Consider the following 17,365-nt stretch of genomic DNA (forward strand, 5'->3'; position numbering starts at 1 on the left):
GCCACGACTGGGATGGGGGAAAGAAGAGAACAGCGGCAGAGGGGTCCATGTCCAGCCGGCCCTGGCAAGACGTATTTGCAAGAGAGAATCCCACAGCTCCCTAGAGAGGGGGGAAAGTCTTCTTGTATAAACAAAAATGATTGCTATTCTAAGGCGGGAAAAAATACGGGGGGTGGGGGGGGTGGAGAGGTTTCTGAATGGAAGATTGCAAACGCCAAGAGAACAGCTGGAAAACATTGAGCTTACAGGCCCACTGTACACGAACCACATCAGAAACCCTAACCAGACCCCATACCTAACAACTGTTGCCTTGTTTAGCTTATCCAACTCTGACTGTTTCTGCAGATCCTTTACAATAATGTCCTCTGGATGCCTGTGATGTAACCAGCGGACAGTAACCCTGGCCAACGCGGTCATTTTCCTGACTCTCCTTCCAGCCTTTCATTTATTTTATAGAATATTAAGCACATGGGGAATTGGCCGTTGCGCTCATGTGTCATCGATGGAGAGAGAGACCAAAAGGAAATTGGCACGGGGGAATCCAAGAAAGAGCAAGTATCTCGAGCACCGGGTTACAGTGTGCGCATGGGGCGGGGGCGGGGGCGAACACAGAGGGAAGAAGGGGACGCATTTTTTGACGGGAGGCGTTTTGCAAGGGAAGCCGCTTCGTGAGCACCAGAAAGCCGCAAAGAGATTTATGGGGTGAAAAGGAAGACTGAGTTCCTAAGCCAAGCTCTAGCAATACAACTACGCTGTGCCCCATGCTGAAGTGAGCACAGCTCGGAGGGCTGGCAAGCCCCTGCCCAGGGTGGGGTGTCCCCCACCCCCAAATTCCTGTTCTCTACCACCATGCGGATTAGTGGGAGGGGGGTGGAGAATTTAAACATTAAAAGATTTTAAATTGGACAACCCCCCCCCCCCCCCAGCACTTCCTGGAGGTATCATCATGGCTTCTGGGTATTGTCTGGAAATGACATCACAGGCAGGAGACACTACTGCTCCAGTGCCCCATTTTGCCTCTTCATGCCTCACCAAGGATTCATTTGCTTGACGCAATTAGTCATTTGGGCATAAGAACAGCCCTGCAGGCTCTGCCCTGCCTCTGGATCAGGGGTAGTCAAACCGCGGCCCTCCAGAGGTCCATGGACTACAATTCCCATGAGCCCCTGCCAGCGAATGCTGGCAGGGGCTCATGGGAATTGCAGTCCATGGACATCTGGAGGGCATGGTCCAGGCTAGACTGACCTCATCAGATCTGGGAACCACAGCAGGGTGAGCCCTTCTTAGTACTTGGGTGGAAGAGGAAGAACAGCTGTTTTTTTTTTCCTCGCCCCATTTTACGATCTGAAGGAGTCTCAGAGCAGCTTACGATCACCTACCCTTCCTTTCCCCACAACAGACACCTTGTGGGGCAGGTGCGGCTGAGAGTAAGAGAGCTGTGTCTGGCCCAAGGTCAGCCCAAGCTGGCTACATGTGTCTCAAAGTGGCTTGCAACTGCCATCCATCCCTCTCCCCACAACAGATACCATGTGAGGAAGAGGAGATGCAGAGAGCCCTGAGAGAACTGTGACTGGCCCATGGTAACCCAGCTGGCTGCATAGGGAGAAATGAAGAATCAAACCCGGTTCTCCAGATTAGAGGCTGCTGCTCCTAACCACTGCACCAAACCCGAAGGACACTAAGGAAGTCCACAGTTGCTAGGCAGAGACAGGAGTGGCAATTTGCACATCTCTCACCTTGAAAATCCTAGGAGGTCACTGCAAGTCTGCCACAACTTGGAAGGAAGCAAGGAAGCAAGAAAGGAAGGAAGGACATCTAGTCCAGCCTCCCTCAGTGGTCAACCAACAGATCCATAAGCAGCAATGCAGAAATCAATACCCCTCCCTTCTGTTGTTTCTTCCCAGCATCTAGAATATCGGGGTACATTGCTTCTGGGAAAGGTAGTGCCACTTAGTCATTTTGGATAACAGCCACTGATGGGCCAGAACACATGCAGATGCCTAAAATGAAGTCCACATGTTACAAAAAGGGACCACTGTGGGCCAAAAAGGGAGCTAATTTTTGATATTTGTGTCTTTATTAAAAAAAAACTGTTGAAGATTCTCCATGCTTTCAATTTCTACTGATAGAGTAACTTTTCACTCCTTAGCTCCCTTTTTAGTACACAAAAGACCCTTTTGGTCCCTTTTTGTAACTTTTTTGCTCTGTGCAGCCCCCCTTCTTCATTTCCAAACTGAAGTCCAGCCAATGGGCATCTTAAAGATTCACAAAGTTTATTTCAACACAAACTTTTGGGAGTCAAGAGCTTGCTGTCCAAAGTGATTAAATTTATTCTTGATATCCAAAACTATTAAATTTATTCTTAAGAAGGGTTCAAGTGACAGTGGGGTGGATAAAAGGGGAGTTACAGGGAATACCCCAGGTAAGAGAAGAACTAATCCAAAAAGAATCTACCCCATAAGGAATACCATAACCACAAAAAAATGAAGACTGTGTTGCTTTAAAAGAATTCTACACTGCACCTCAGAAGTTGCCCTTCACTTCCCAAAGGAATAACATCTCTCACCTCTTCCTCAGCAGCACAGAAAGGAAGCAGAACGATCCTCTAAGTCCTGCCTGAATTTCACACCAACAGCTTGAAAAGCCACCTTTGCTGGCCTGTATCTTTTTTTTAAATATATTTTTTATTTTCATAAAGATAGAAATATAGAATAAAGACAATGTAAGTTATTAATACAGAGAATAGTAAAATATAGTCTTCACTTGAAAATATAAAACCCCACATTAACTACACAATGGTATAAACTTTTGCCCAAAGCTTATAAACTTTTTCACGTTTCCACCACGTTTAAGAAGAGAAGCCCACTCGGTTGCCACCCCTCCAACACTTGTTATACTGCTGGCCTGTATCTAACCTATGGGCAAGTTCAGAATAATGTTAGTTCTGCCTAAACAAAAAAAGTGCGCAGCACAAAACCGCATCTCTACATTTCATATTCAAGTTTCAAATCAGATTCTTTATCACAACAACATCCCTACTAAAGAAAGGCCAGCGTCTTTACAGAGCTAAGGTTCCCAGAGATTCTGAGTAGAACGGCAATCAGACAGTCCAAAAAGTGATTTACATGTACAGCATAAACAAACTCATAAGAACACAAGCCTGACCAGGGATGAGAACACAGGTCAAATACTGGACAAACGCATTCTAACATTATTGGGTAGCACGCATGGCTGACCATTTTCATAATACATAAAGAAAAACAGCTTATGTCATGGAGGAGGTATAGCATTAATGCACTTGGGATGTTGCCCAACCCCAGAAGCCTCATGGAGCCAAGCTGCATCAAGGCTGAACCGCCTAAATTTTCCGAGTTGACTCTTCAGAGATGTGTTCTGGCATGGCAAAAGAGGCACAATCTCAAAGCCGTATCTAGTTGCCACATCCCAAGAAGTTTCTGTGTGAGCAGGTCGCCCCATTATGCTAGTAATTAACCGGCCAGTCTATGAAGACCAGGCAAAGCAGGAGCTTCTACAGCAGGGGTAGTCAACCTGTGGTCCTCCAGATGTTCATGGACTACAATTCCCATGAGCCCCTGCCAGCATTTGCTGGCAGGGGCTCGTGGGAATTGTAGTCCATGAACATCTGGAGGACCACAGGTTGACTGCCCCTGTTCTACAGAGCCAAGGAACTGCATCCTGCCAGATTCACCAGTTAACATACAGGGAAATTTCCCAGTAGGCCACTGCTCTAGAGGGCTGCTCTGGGCCAGAATCAGCATCTCATGAGGTGGGGTAGCTGGGGAGGCTCCAGGTTAAGGCCCATTACTACCAATGCTCCTCCCACACTCACTTCCGGGGGTGGGGGGAGGGGTTGCCCACTCTGCCTCCCCAGTCACAGCCCGGACCTCTTTTTGTGCCAGTTTGGTGTCATGGTTAAGAGCAGCAACCTCCGACCTCAAGAACTGGGTTTGACTCCCCACTCCTCCACATTCAGCTGCTGCTCTCTCCGCCTCAGCTACTTCTCAGGGTGTCTGTTGTAGGGAGAGGAAGAGAAGGTGATGGTGAAGCACTTCGAGACTACTTCCGTTAGTCAAAAGTGGGGCACAGAGTTTTATTTTATACCCTGCTTTTTTCTACAAAGAGTCTCAAAGCAGCTTACAAAGCCCCTTCCCTCCCTCTCCCCACAACTGTGAGGTAGGAATCAAACCTGGCTTGCCGGATTAGAAGCCGCTGCTCTCAACCACTACACCAAGCTGGCTGTCTTCTCTTAACCACTACACCAAGCTCTTCTTTGTCGTCTTCTTTGGGTCTCCAAATCTCCACCTCATTCCTTTTTTTGTGCTAATGACTGGATCTGACTGAGGGTTGTGTAAAATACACCTTCATAAATTGATCCCACCCTCCTCGCAAAAGGGGACCAAATCTGCTCTCTGAGACATGGCAAGGATCTGAGAAACAATTAAAGCGATAAAATACAACGAGACGAGGAAATGGGCATGCTGAAGCAGCTGGGAGCTTAACAGCCCTGAAGGAAGAGATTTGGAGAAAGGGATTTCAGAAAAGCTGCCTCTGCCATGATTTCCTTTGGGCCGCCAACTAGCATGATTCTAGATTTCACATGAGAACAGAGTGGCATGGGATCTACACACAGGGACACAGCAACGGGAGACCAAATGAGGATCAGGAGAGTTGGGCTGCAAACCGTATTAAAGTGGTGGCCAAACTGTGGCTCTCCAGATGTCCATGGACTGCAATTCCCATGAGCCCCTGCCAGCAGGGCCTCATGGGAACTGTAGTCCATGGGCATCTGGAGAGCCATTGTTTGGCTATCCCTGCCCTATTACCTCACTATAGCCTATTTATTCAACGAGACGTTTCTCTTTGATGATTCCTAAAGCTGCATGTGCGGAAAACGTGTTGCAAATATATGTGCAGTGTTGCAAAGATGGACTGAGCCCACAGAACTTGTGCTTGAGGTTCCAGTACCAACCATTGCATGCTGGATAATGGGCTTACCAGCCGCTGAAAGCTCTCAAACATTGAGGCTGATCCAGGGTGTGTCAATTCTGGAGACTTCGAGGATGGCTTCATCATGTCAAGGATCACCCACAAAAGTAAACTTTTCATACAAACCGAGTGCTTTTTTTGGAGAGCACTCAGGTGCCCAGTTTGCCTCACTTTGGTAATGTCTGCACTTGAAATTATTTAACCACCGTAACTTCCCACAAACGGAAACCAAAACTATGGGAACTTTAGTTTCACAAGCAGACTGCGAATTCTTAAGAGCCATGACAGTGGATTAAGTCTTTCGTGTTAACGTACCATTTTACGGAAACAAAGCTCTTGGCTAGGGTGCTAAGTATCATCAGAGTAAGGATGCCAGTCCCCAGGTATGGTCCGGGAACCCCCTGGAATTATAGCTCATCTCCAGACTTGAGAGATCAGTTCCCCTGGAGAAAATGGGCTGCTTTGGAGGGTGGACTCCACAACATTATATTCTACTGAGGACCCTCCCTGCCCCAAATCTTGCCCACTCCTGGCTCCACCCCCAAAGTCTCCAGGTATTTCCCAACCCAGAGCTGGTGATCCTACACTGGGGGGGGGGGAGAGAATACAGTCACACACAGACAAAAACATGCAAATCAAAATCCCCTTCTACAAATCCCCATCCCCACCCCAAAGTCCCATCTTTAGTTTACATAATAGACGAAGAAAAACTTTACCGGCCTACCCATCTTGCCCCTCTTCCCAGGAACTCCGGGGATCCCCTGTAAATCAAAGAGACGAGAAGGGAATAGCATTAAAAATCTGACGGAGGCTGAAAAGAAAGAACAAAATCTAAACCAAAGCAAAGGAAGGAAGGGGCATTGAAAGCATCTGATGATGGCAAGATTGTTATGGGCCAAAATATCAAATGCTTCCACCGCAAGGGGAACGGGAAGCAGAAAGAGAGAGCTAAGTTCTGCCCATGGAAGATCCACCATTTGTATCCACCCAGGGCCAGGAAGTAGGGACAGAGCTTTGCAGGCAGAATAAATAAAGCTACTGGTCTGTAGCCAAGCAAAGGCCAGGCCCAGGCGCTTGCTAGAGAACTTCTGTTTACTTTTCTTATTTGGTGATGCAAGCATCAAGGGAAGCAGTAGCAAATTCCTCCCATCCCGGCCTACAGACAAGTCTTCTTGTCTTCTCACTGAGATCTCTTGTTTGCCAAGGACACCATGGATGACTCTTCACCAGTCCTGTTTCTTAGCTCGCTGCTCTTGGTTTGCACTTTAATCACCTCTTGTTTAGACTTGACCATATCTCTCATTTTAGCGTGCTCCTTTCAGTTGCATCTCCCTTTGCTAGTTCATTGAGTATTCCACTAGTAAGAGCACCTTTTGCTCACTGTCCAACTAGAGGTTGGGAAATTCATGGCTGGGTATTCCTGGTATGGTCTGGTCATGGCCTTGTGAGGACGAGGCTCTGTCTCTCTCGCTCTGTCTCTCTCGCTCTGTCTCTCTCTCTCTGTTTGCATTACTTATGCACAGAGATGGCCTATTGTATAAAAAGACAGGCAAAAGACGAGTTGTTTTTTCTCCTCTTTAAACAGCCAACGTGAAGGATTGGATTCAGCTGGTGAAACCACATGGAGATAGAGCTGGTAAAACCCCTTCTATCTGTGCTGCACTCCTGACCCCAGTAAAGGTCTCACCCTGCCGAAAGTTCAGATTGCCAGATTACTGGGAACATCCAATCCTGGATCTTCCAGCACCTCATCAGGTTTGACCCTGGCTTCACCAGGATCTTGTCAGACACAAACTACATTTAAGGGCACCTCCCCAAAAGATGCTAAACATGCATTTTAGCTTGGAACGGATCGCTTCTGCGCACAGAACAGGAAACGGGGAGAGTAATTTTTAGAACAAATGTACATTCCAGCGAGTGTGTTTCCCGCCTTCGGTTTTACAGACTTAGAAATCATAAGGCAGGACTTCAGCGTCATGTGCAAAGATGACCTAAGTCATGACACCCTGGCACGTTCTGTATCATTGATGCCAAACTTCCTAGAACATAACACCACCCTTCGACCAAAGGACCTTTCAGTCCAGCATCCAATATCCTAGGGTGGCCAGCCAGAGGCTTCCTGGAAGCCAATCAGGCGGCAGGGAAGGCCTCCTGGCTTTCCCTGCTTCTTTTTCTCAGAAAACTGATGTTCAGAAGCAGACTTAACCAGAACAATCTCTGATAAGGGAAGAGATACAGCTTGAAATGCAGGAAGAAGCTAAGCATGCCTATGGGGCTTGGCTTCCCACAGGCCAGCCATGCACTTACCATGTGCTTTTGCAGCATACACATTGTGGCTACCATGCATTAAGTGGGTACAAGTGTCCTTTTCACCACAGGATCACAATGTGGGGAGCTGAGGCAGATCACAGTTCTTTGCAGCATGTTTGTGAGCTGAACATACAGGAAAACAAGCACCTTTGGATGCCTCTCACATTGCAAGGGGACGTACTGAACCCACAAGATTCTGCCTGTAAAGCTTCCTTCAATGCCACTGATCATGACCAGTGTTTAAGAATTTAATGAGACCCCAGGGAAGGGCACGGAGATTGAAAAAGGGGCACAAAATGAAATTAGACCAATCCCCAAAAATGGACAAACCAGATGCCTTTTCAGAGAATAGCTTTGCTGGCCTGAGAGGTCGACACGGTTTGGAGGCTTTTGAGAGTCAAAGCGCCCTTTGTCAGAGACAGTCAATGGAGGGATAGAATGGCAATCTGAAGAAGGGTGCTTTGGCTCCTGAAAACCTGTCCCCAAAATCTTGTTTCTCCAAGGTGCTACTGGACTCAGATCTAGCAAATCAGATGCAGTGATGCTACAGGGAATGAATACGCCAGACTCTTAGCAGCGGGAGAGAGGAAGGGTCTGAAATGAGGGGAAGTGAGAGAGCCTGTGACCTGGCATTCAGAAGGGATTTGCAAAAGGCTTGCTCTCTCTTTCCATAACAGAGAAAAGACAGGAAATGGAGAGCAGCAGACAGTGTGCTCCGAGGTCCACAGGCAAAGACAATGTCAAAAAACGGCAGGAACATGAAGGAGAGGAAGAGCGTGACTCCACAAAGATAGAAAAGCCAGGAAAACACCACGCAAGAGGACGAACAAAACCCCAAAGGCAACAGTGGTGGCTTTCCCCTCCAGAAATACTCACTCGTTCTCCGTCGGCACCTGGCAACCCAAACAATCCTGGTGGACCAATGTACCCCTGTGAGGGGGAAAGGAAACAAGCAGTTAAAAGCACTTCCTTGCCTCTGCAAAGGGCCAAGTCCCGTCCCTCAGAAACAAGTGGCACGTCCTCCAACGCTGGGATCCAGGGCAGCCGAGATGAAATAAACCTTGAGGCAAGTGTATATGCCCATGGACTGCATGGTGCTGGCTTCCACGATGTAGTCCAAGGGCACATACCCTCACACCAGGGATCGTGAGGACTCCGGGGAAGGAAGTCGCCAGCCAGCCGGGGCCTCCCCTGGGCTGGTTTCCAAGCGCACCTGAGAGAAACGGAGCTAGGAGCCAGGTTAGCAAAGTTCAGTTAGGCGGGTACCGGTGACAATACATCACAGCATGTATCTCCAAGGACTTTTCGGAGCCAAGCCCTTTCTCCCAGGTAAGGCAAGCTCTGCCAGGTCTGTGAAACGGTCCATCTATTTTTTTATCCTGTTTTATACACTAGCCAGCCAGATGCTTCCAGTGGGGCCAGCAATCCTTGTAGAATCTATATGAGCCTTCTTCAAAGCCTTTTCCATCAGGAAACCTTCAAAATCTACAAACCTTTTGGCCTTATCCCTGGTTCTTCCCCCAACTCTGTTTCCTCATCCCCCTACCACAGTCTCAGTTCTTACACTGTTCTGCCTGTGACCCCTTCAGTGTTCTGAGATACATTTAAGTGTGTAGCTGTGTTGGTCTGAAGCAGCGGAACGTAGTTTGAATCCAATGGTTCTTTTTAGGACCAACAAAGTTTTATTCAAGACATAAGCTTTCGTGTGAATGCTAGGGTTGCCAGGTCTACTGGTTCAAGCAGAGACGACCTGTCAGCCGAAGATGAATAAACATAAAGAAATTCCAAGCTGGCGATGCCATCGCCAGCTTGGAATTTCTTTCTGTTTATATGTCTACTGTTTCAAGCAGAGTTCCTCACCATGTGCTGACATGCTGGCCAAATTGTGGCTCTCCAGATAACCACGGGCTACAATTACCAGCTGCCAGGGGCTTGTGGTAACGGTAGTCCATGGGCATCTGAAGAGCCCCAGTTTGGCCACCCAAAAGCAACGTCAGCACACCAGGATCGTTGGAGAGGGTGAGAAACACTCTGGTTTGGAGGCAAAACTCTATGGTTTGAAGCAAATTCTACCACAGAGTTTTGCCCAAAAGCCAGAGCGGCCCACGCCCCAATGTCTCCAACGTCACTCCCAGGTCATGTTAAGACGTCGCAGTGCTCCTCCTCACTCCCAGAGCGCTCCCCCCATTCTCGCTGGCAACACTGAATAAGCTGGAAAACCCTAGTGCACACACAAGTCTACAGATATGTATCTGAAGAAGTGAGTGTGCACATGAAGGCTTATACCTTGAATAATACTTTGTTGGTCATGAAGGGGTCCTTGGACTCAAAACTTTATAGCCCTAGTGGGTAATGGATTGTCACAGCGTTGCCTTGTCTTCCTCCAAAGTAGGCAGGAACACAATGGATCCTAAAGCAGAGGTGGCTAAACTGTGGCTCTCCAGAGGTCCATAGACTACAATTACCATGAGCCCATGCCAGCAGCTGTCAGGGCCTTATGGGAATTGTAATCCATGGACATCTGGAAAACCACAGTTTGGCAACCCCTGGCCTACAGATACAAGGCAGGCAGAAAATAAGTACACTGAAGAATGAAGAATTGGGGAGTTCACTGACACAAGTTGTGATGATACTTACTAGCTTAGAGGGCTGTAAAAAGGGGGCAAAGCAACTGCTTAAAGGTCTATCAATAGCTATTAATGCAATGGATCCAAGAACAGAGGAATGCAATGGATCCTAGAACAGAAGTCACCAAATTTTGGCTTTCCAGAGGTCCAAGGACTACAATTAGGTTATTGTAGTCCCTGGACCTCTGGCGAGCCACAGGTTGCCCCCCCCCACCAGTCCTAGAGAGTCACTTTAACTTGACTTCTGGCTCGTATCAACTTCACCTGAACCACTCAGCATCTCCAATAGCTTCCTTTGGAGCTTGACACCATACAATTCCACTCTGAAAAACTCTTCACAGTCAGGGGTGAAATTGTCCGGAAATTGTGAAAGGGAAGAAGGACAAGAGTGCTTCTGAGCAAATACAAAGTGCCCTTAGGTCACTGCTGAGAGATCACAGTCTGCCCCCTGGCTTCTGGGCACGTCTCCCGCCCCGGCTTGTCTCCTTCCAGAAACTGCTTTAGAAACAGCCATGTATTTCCTGTTCATTATGTGCCGAAACGTGCTTAGTTTTTCCACGCGAGGCAGAAGCGGGATCAGGAGGACAGGCTTGCTCTAGAGCAGCCCGTCGTTACAGGATATTAAACGGATGATCGTCCCTTCCCCCCCCCCTCCCCACCTCCTTCCCTCCTAAAAGAATGAAAATGGCCTACGGGGTCAACTTTTGTTTATCGCTTGCAATTTTCCTGTTGATGGGAGCCAGCTGGTAGCGTTTAGAGAGGAGAACAGCCCAGAGAAGGAGGCGTCTTTATGGGTGCCAAGCATCGTAATAATTAAGAGCTGCAATTGGAGAGAGGGGGCGGCTAATGGGAGAGCTGCGTCTTTCAGAAGGGGGGGGGGGCAGCCATGCTTCTCGGTGGAAAACCCCGACTAGACGAGAGCCAAATAGTCCCTTCTGCACGTGGCTGCAAGACGCAGGCTTGTCGCCTCGAAGAGGAATGTAAAAAATCAGTCCCAAGAGCTCACCAGGACTGGCCGAAAGGACAGGAGAAGAGCCCCGCTGGATCAGAGCCAAGGTCCAGCTGGCTCAGCATCCTGTTTCCCAAAGCAGCCGAACAGATGCTTTCAAGAAAGCGACAGGCAGGCCGTCCACAGCTTTCGCCTGTCATTCGTATAGCAGAAACTAGTAGTTAGTGGTAGACTGCCTTTTAGTATGGAGCAGGGGTAGTCAAACTGCGGCCCTCCAGATGTCCATGGACTACAATTCCCATGAGCCCCTGCCAGCAAACGTTGGCAGGGGCTCCTGGGAATTGTAGTCCATGGACATCTGGAGGGCCGCAATTTGACTACCCCTGGTATAGAGGTTCTAGTCTATTGTCATGATTAAGAACGGCAGACAGGCAATATACTGAGAAGAGGAGAGAAAAAAATTATACCCTGCTTTTCACTATCCAAAGGCGTCCAAAGCAGCTTACTAACACCTTTCCCTACCTCTCCCGACAACAGACGCCCTGTGAGGTAGGTGGGGCTGAGAGAGCTCTGTGAGAACTGCTATGGGAGAACAGCTCTAAGAGAACTGTGACTAGCTCAAGGTCACCCTTCTGGCCGCTTGCGGAGGAGCGGGGAAGTGACAGTTCTTGCCCAAACCGCCCTGCAGGCAACTCAGATTCAGAGACAAATTGCTTCTGAAGCCGGAGGGGGTGTGGGAGGGTGCATTTTGGAAGAATGACTAACAGCTGTCAATCTAACCCCTTTTAAAATCAGCTAGCCCATCACCATATCATCAGATCCTATAAATTAGTTATATGCTGTGCAGTCATTGGCTTGCAGGGCAAAGACAATATGCAAATCGTTCACACACACCCCGCCCCCCCCCCCCTGGCAGGAATGGTGCCAGCAGAGGCGCTTCCAGATGGGCCTGGCCAATCCAAAACACATCCTACTTCCTACCAATAATAATAATACTGTATACTCCGAAGTCCCTTCTGTCCTGGCCAGAGCCCAGTTAGCATACCAGACTAGGTCTCGGCTTTAGACTTCAGGGATCCTGGAACAAATCCAGGAGATGCTGTGACACTGACTAAGCAGACACAGCTGTTCTGGAGAACCAGTACGTTACGCTTCAGGATAACTGTAGAGTGCGGCTCCCAAACCATAATCCCAGTTTGTTCCACTACCACCCACTCCCCTGGTACTAAATTTCACTATTCCCACTGCCCACCCACCTGGCACTTATTTTCCTTGCTGGAACAGCTGTTGGTCCCAAACTCTTGTTAGTATGGATTGCCCTACTTGAGCAATGATATCCCATAACCCCCTGTTCTTCTACTGCCTTAGGTAGGGGGAGGACCGGTGAAGGAGAAAGCCTCTAAGTTGTGGAGAAGGCCAGAGGTCTGTAGAGCTTCACAAAACCACTCACGCCTCTGCTCCTTGGTGCTCACCTGCAACGGTATTAGCATCGTCTCTTCTGTTCCTACCTAGTGCACATGGTCTGGTGAAGCAAACCATAACAATGGCCGTGTAAGCGCAGCTAGTCCATAAAGCAAGGAGCCAGAGAAACATGGGGAGCAAATTGTGTTAATTCCCAGCCAAATCTGGAGAGAGACTGGAGTTATGCTGTATCGCCAGTGAGCATTCACATTGCAAAGAGATTAGTCTATTGCAGCAAAATAAAACAAATTTGTTTTATTTTGCTACAATAGACTAATCCACTTTAACAAATACCAACTTTTATTTGTAGACTAGCCGAAAAGCCCATTGCATTCAGGAATGCAATGGGTGCTAGCGGGCAGTGGCAGGTAGAGTGGGCTAAGGGAGGGGAATGTACTGGAGGTGACGTCAGCATCGGATTGGGCCGCCGGGGAGGCGGGCGCTCTAGGGGCATTCTAGGGGTGCTCTAGGGCAGGGGTAGTCAAGTCAACCTGTGGTCCTCCAGATGTCCACGGACTACAATTCCCATGAGCCCCTGGGGCTCATGGGAATTGTAGTCCATGGACATCTGGAGGACCACAGGTTGACTACCCCTGCTCTAGGGGACATCCCAATCCGGAGTCGGCCAGCTTTGCTGGGCGCTTCCGGATTGGCCCGCTGCCTGTGTATGCCTGTGGATTCTGAGGGCTGGACAGACCTGGACAGCAGAGTGTAGACCCGGACAGCACCACCCAGATGGCTCTTTCAACTTTATTTAAGAGCCAGTGGTAAAGATGGGCTTTCATAAGAAGAAGCGCTGTTTTTTTAATACCTCCACTTTTCACTACCTGTAGGAGTCCCAAAGCAGCTTATAAACACCTTTCCCTTTGTCTCCCCATAACAGATACCCTGTGAAGTAGGTGGGGCTGAGACGGCTCTAACAGAACTGTGACTGTCCCAAGGTCACCCAGCTGGCTGCATGCAGAGAAGTGGGGAATCAAGCCCAGTTCTCCAGATTAGAGTCCTCTGCTCTTAACCAATACACCACAAAGCTAAGTCACAAAACCTCGGGCAGAAATAAACAGTAGTAGTCTTTAAGGCACCCCTAGATTTTCGTTGCCAGACGCATGAGAATGCTGGCTTTAGGGAGCTGAACAGCAAGTTGCCAGCAGTCATGATTGGATGCACATTATTTATTTGAAATATTTATATACTCCAAGACTTCCAGGGGGTTTTTTGGGGGTGGGGGAGGAACAAAAAGTAACAAAGCAATGAAAAGGTGGTCGCTGAAAGATTCACCCAGGAGCAAGAGAAAAGACAAGTGAAAGGAAACAGGCTCAGTAGCACAAGGGATAGGCCAGCTGGACCACTGGGCAGGATAAATTGTCCTACGGAGGAAGGAATGGGGGACTGGAACAGGGGCAAACCACCTGTAATCTCTTGCCTTGAAAACTCCCTTGGTCCTGGGATCGCCATGAATTGACTGATAGATGGTATTCTGCAATTTGAGATCTAGGCAAGTCCTTGGGAATTGCAGAGATACCCTCACAGAATTTTTGCTGTTCAAAGCAACGCTGTCTTCAAGAGTTGAGCTGGTGTTAATTTCTCAATGCTCAGAAGGTCCTGATGTTTTCTGAGATGTCTCGGCACTGCTCCAAGTGTTCCAGTGATAACTGGCACAATGATAACCTTCTTCTCCCAGAAGTGGTCTCACACTATGTATAGGTCTTGGTATTTTGTGATCTTTTCCTGTTCTTTCTTTTTCTATTCTGCTGTCTCCTGGGATTACAACAATATTTATCCAAAATCTAATTCTTACTTTTTTCTACAATTGTGATATCAGAGATGCTATGCTCCAGGTGTTTATCTGTTTGCGATAGAAGTCCCAAAGAAACTTTGTTTCATCATTCTCCATGATCTTGTCTGGCTCGTGTGCCCATGAATTTCTAGCTGATGGCAAACCATACTTCTTGCAAAGATTCCAGTGCTGCATTGCTACAACTCTACTGTGGCATTCTTTGGTCAGTTTGAGCAATTTTACTGCAGGCACTGACCATGTAATCATGTGGTTACACTTTCCTGTAGCCGTGGTTCATCCAAGTAGTCTTCTGTGCAGGCACACAAAGGAGACCGCACTTTCACAGGCCAGCTACTGAGAACAGCTAGCAAGCTTTATGGAGAAGTTTCTAGGGCCACATGACAAAGGAGAGGTGAGCACTCTTCCCTCAGTTCTTCCATAACCATCATAAGGAGTGAGCCTGAATAGAGAAGCCCACCAAAAGGGAGAACTGCATAAAACAATCTGACCCGGCACAGTTGGAACCAAAAAAGCTGAGGTCCCTGCAGGAGCTTCCAGAATTCCACAGGGCCTGCAAGATGGAGCTTTTCCACCAGGTAAGATCGGAGGCCCTCCACATCTCAGCCGGGACAGCAGGCTATGCCACTAAACCCCTGAGGCACCAGGTGGGAGGTTGTGAATGAGCAGGGCAAAGTTTTTTAGTTCATCAGTGGGTGGGTTTTGATGTTGGGGATTTTACGGTTTTATTGTGGGGATTTTATTGTTGCAACCTGCTGTGAGCCAGCTTGCTGGAAGCAGTAAGAAATCTAAAAAATGATGATGATGATGATGATAAAATGTTATTATAAAATTTTATATTATATTATAAAAATATAATAAAAAATAACCCTCAAACAAACTGTGGTCTACTGCCACCCTGGAACAAAAATGGAGGCATTTGGTTTTCGTTTTAGCTACAAAGAGATCTATTTCAGGGAATCCCGATTTCTGAAAAAGTAGATGAAGGTGATGGTCCATGATTGACCACTCTTGGGTTATGGACACATCCCAGCTTAGAAGGACCAAAAAGGTGTTGTGTTGCCCTGCTATGAGTATGGCTGGCTAGACGCACCTTGTGACTAATTGCCCGATGCAAGATTAACTGATTAACCTGTACCCCCTTGCTCGCTGATACAAAATTTGGCTGTAGCATTATTTTTAACCAGGAGCACCTTGAAGAAATTCTGCAAAAGAAGCAAGAGCATTCCTTATAGCCCTAACCCTTTAATGTGTAGCTCAGCTTCGTCTTCAGCCCATAGGCCATTAGCCATGTGAACCCACAATGAACTCCCCAATCCATTATGAAGGCATCTATAAAGACGTGTATGGCATGGGAATGGGTTCCCAATGAAATTTTCCTAAGGAGATGGAGAAATCCAGTCCACCAAGTACAGATTCTAAGGATGAATCTGGATACTGAAAGTCTATTCCACAGTGGGTCCAAGATTGAATGGAATAATCAGTTTTGTAGTGGTTTAATGAAAAGCCACATATTCAGGGCTGCTTGCTATAGTGAATGCCGTATGCTGCGGTGGCCAAACTGTAGCTCTCCAGACAGCACGGGCTCATGGAAATTGTAGTCCTAATAATCTTTAACTGTTTCTGGCTCAGTGAAACTTGCAGGCCAGGAATAATTTTTCCGGGACCCTGGGGAGTCAGCTATGAAGAGCCAGTCGTTCAAGAATGGTTAGATGGTGCATTTCTGAAGTCTCAAGTAGGAGATGATTGCAGTGCAGATGTATGCTTGGTAAACATCCATGGTGTTGATGCTAGCCCCAAAGGCATGATTGCACATTCATAAATGTTGTCCTCATAAAGGAATCTGAGGTACCTCCTACAGGTTCTTTGAATTACTATATGGAACCAAGTGTCCCTCAGATCAAGAACCGCAAACAAAAATCCTCTTTCAGTATGGGGACAACTTTCTGCAGAGACAACATCCTCAATTTTAGACCATGTAAGTATTTATTCTGGGCCCTGAGGTCCAAGATGGACCTATTTCTGCCCTCTTTTTCTCTACTGCAAAATATCGGGGGGGGGGGGGGGGGGGGGGACACGACCAAAAAGGAAAACCCTTTTTTAGTAATCTGGAGAAAGTAAAGCCAAACGGTATGTGAATCATCTAAGAGGCAGTTGGTAAGGAGGTACAGAATGGAATTAAAAATAACAATAAGAATTTATTATTGACAACCCAGGCATCATTTGTAACTGTTGACCACAACACAGAAAATGTGGACAATCTGTCCAGAAAGAAGGTCTTGCCTGCTAGTCAAGGCGTAACCCTCTAGGTCAGCTGTAGCCAAACTACAGTTCTCCAGATGTCCATGGACTACATTTCCCATGAGTTTTTGCCAACACGGGCATATAGGAATTGTACCCCATGGACATCTTGGAGAGCCACAGTTTGGCCACCCCTGTCCTAGCTTGTTGATCCCTGGGCACTGGGAAGATTGTTTATTCCTGTTTCTCTTCTGTCTCGTACTTTGGGACTACTGGAAGTATGGAAATTGAAAAGATTGTTGAGAGGACATAGGGGGTTGGCACCTAAATGTCCTTGAATAGTGAACTATTTGGGAGTTTCTGGACCTATACTGCTTATACTGCTGGTTAGTAGAATCATAGAATCATAGAGTTGGAAGGGACCTCCTGGGTCATCTAGTCCAACCTCCTGCACTATGCACAACCCTATAGCTCATTCACTCAAACTGGCCACCCCCTTGAACCTTCACAGAATCAGCCTGTCCGTCAGATGGCTATCCAGCCTCTGTTTAAACATTTCCAAAGATGGAGAACCCACCACCTCCAAGGAAGCCTGTTCCACTGAGAAACAGCTCTAACTGTCAGGAACTTCTTCCTCATGTTTAGATGGAATTTATCTTGAATTAATTTCATCCCATTTGTTCTGGTCTGTCTCCTCTCCAGGCTAAACACATCAAGCTCCCAAAACCTTTTGTCATACATCTTGGTCTCCAAACTACTCACCATCTTTGTTGCCCTTCTCTGGACACGTTCCAGTTTATCTACATCCATCTTTAACTGTGGTGCTCAAAACTGCACACAGTGCTCCAAGTGAGGCCGAACCAGAGCAAAGTGGCACCATCACCTCCCATGATCTGGATATGATAATCCCCCAAATCCCATTTGCCTTTTTAGCCACTGAGTCACACTGCTGACTCATGATCAATGTATGGTCTA

General features: G+C 47.5%; 1 protein-coding gene across 4 annotated transcripts in view; it reads right to left on the reverse strand.

Moving 5' to 3' along the window:
* The window catches only part of COL27A1 (collagen type XXVII alpha 1 chain), a 356,512-nt gene that overhangs the window by 231,530 nt on the left and 107,617 nt on the right, over positions 1-17,365 (reverse strand). For all 4 annotated transcript variants that reach the window (XM_077305314.1, XM_077305312.1, XM_077305313.1 and 1 more), the window contains 2 exons: positions 8,194-8,247; positions 5,724-5,768 (listed from right to left, as the gene is read on the reverse strand). In XM_077305314.1, the coding sequence (XP_077161429.1) occupies positions 5,724-5,768; positions 8,194-8,247 (99 nt within the window). The remainder of the gene's footprint in view (positions 1-5,723; positions 5,769-8,193; positions 8,248-17,365) is intronic.

This window comes from Paroedura picta, chromosome 12 (assembly GCF_049243985.1).
Source record: "Paroedura picta isolate Pp20150507F chromosome 12, Ppicta_v3.0, whole genome shotgun sequence".
Classification (NCBI taxonomy): domain Eukaryota; kingdom Metazoa; phylum Chordata; class Lepidosauria; order Squamata; family Gekkonidae; genus Paroedura; species Paroedura picta.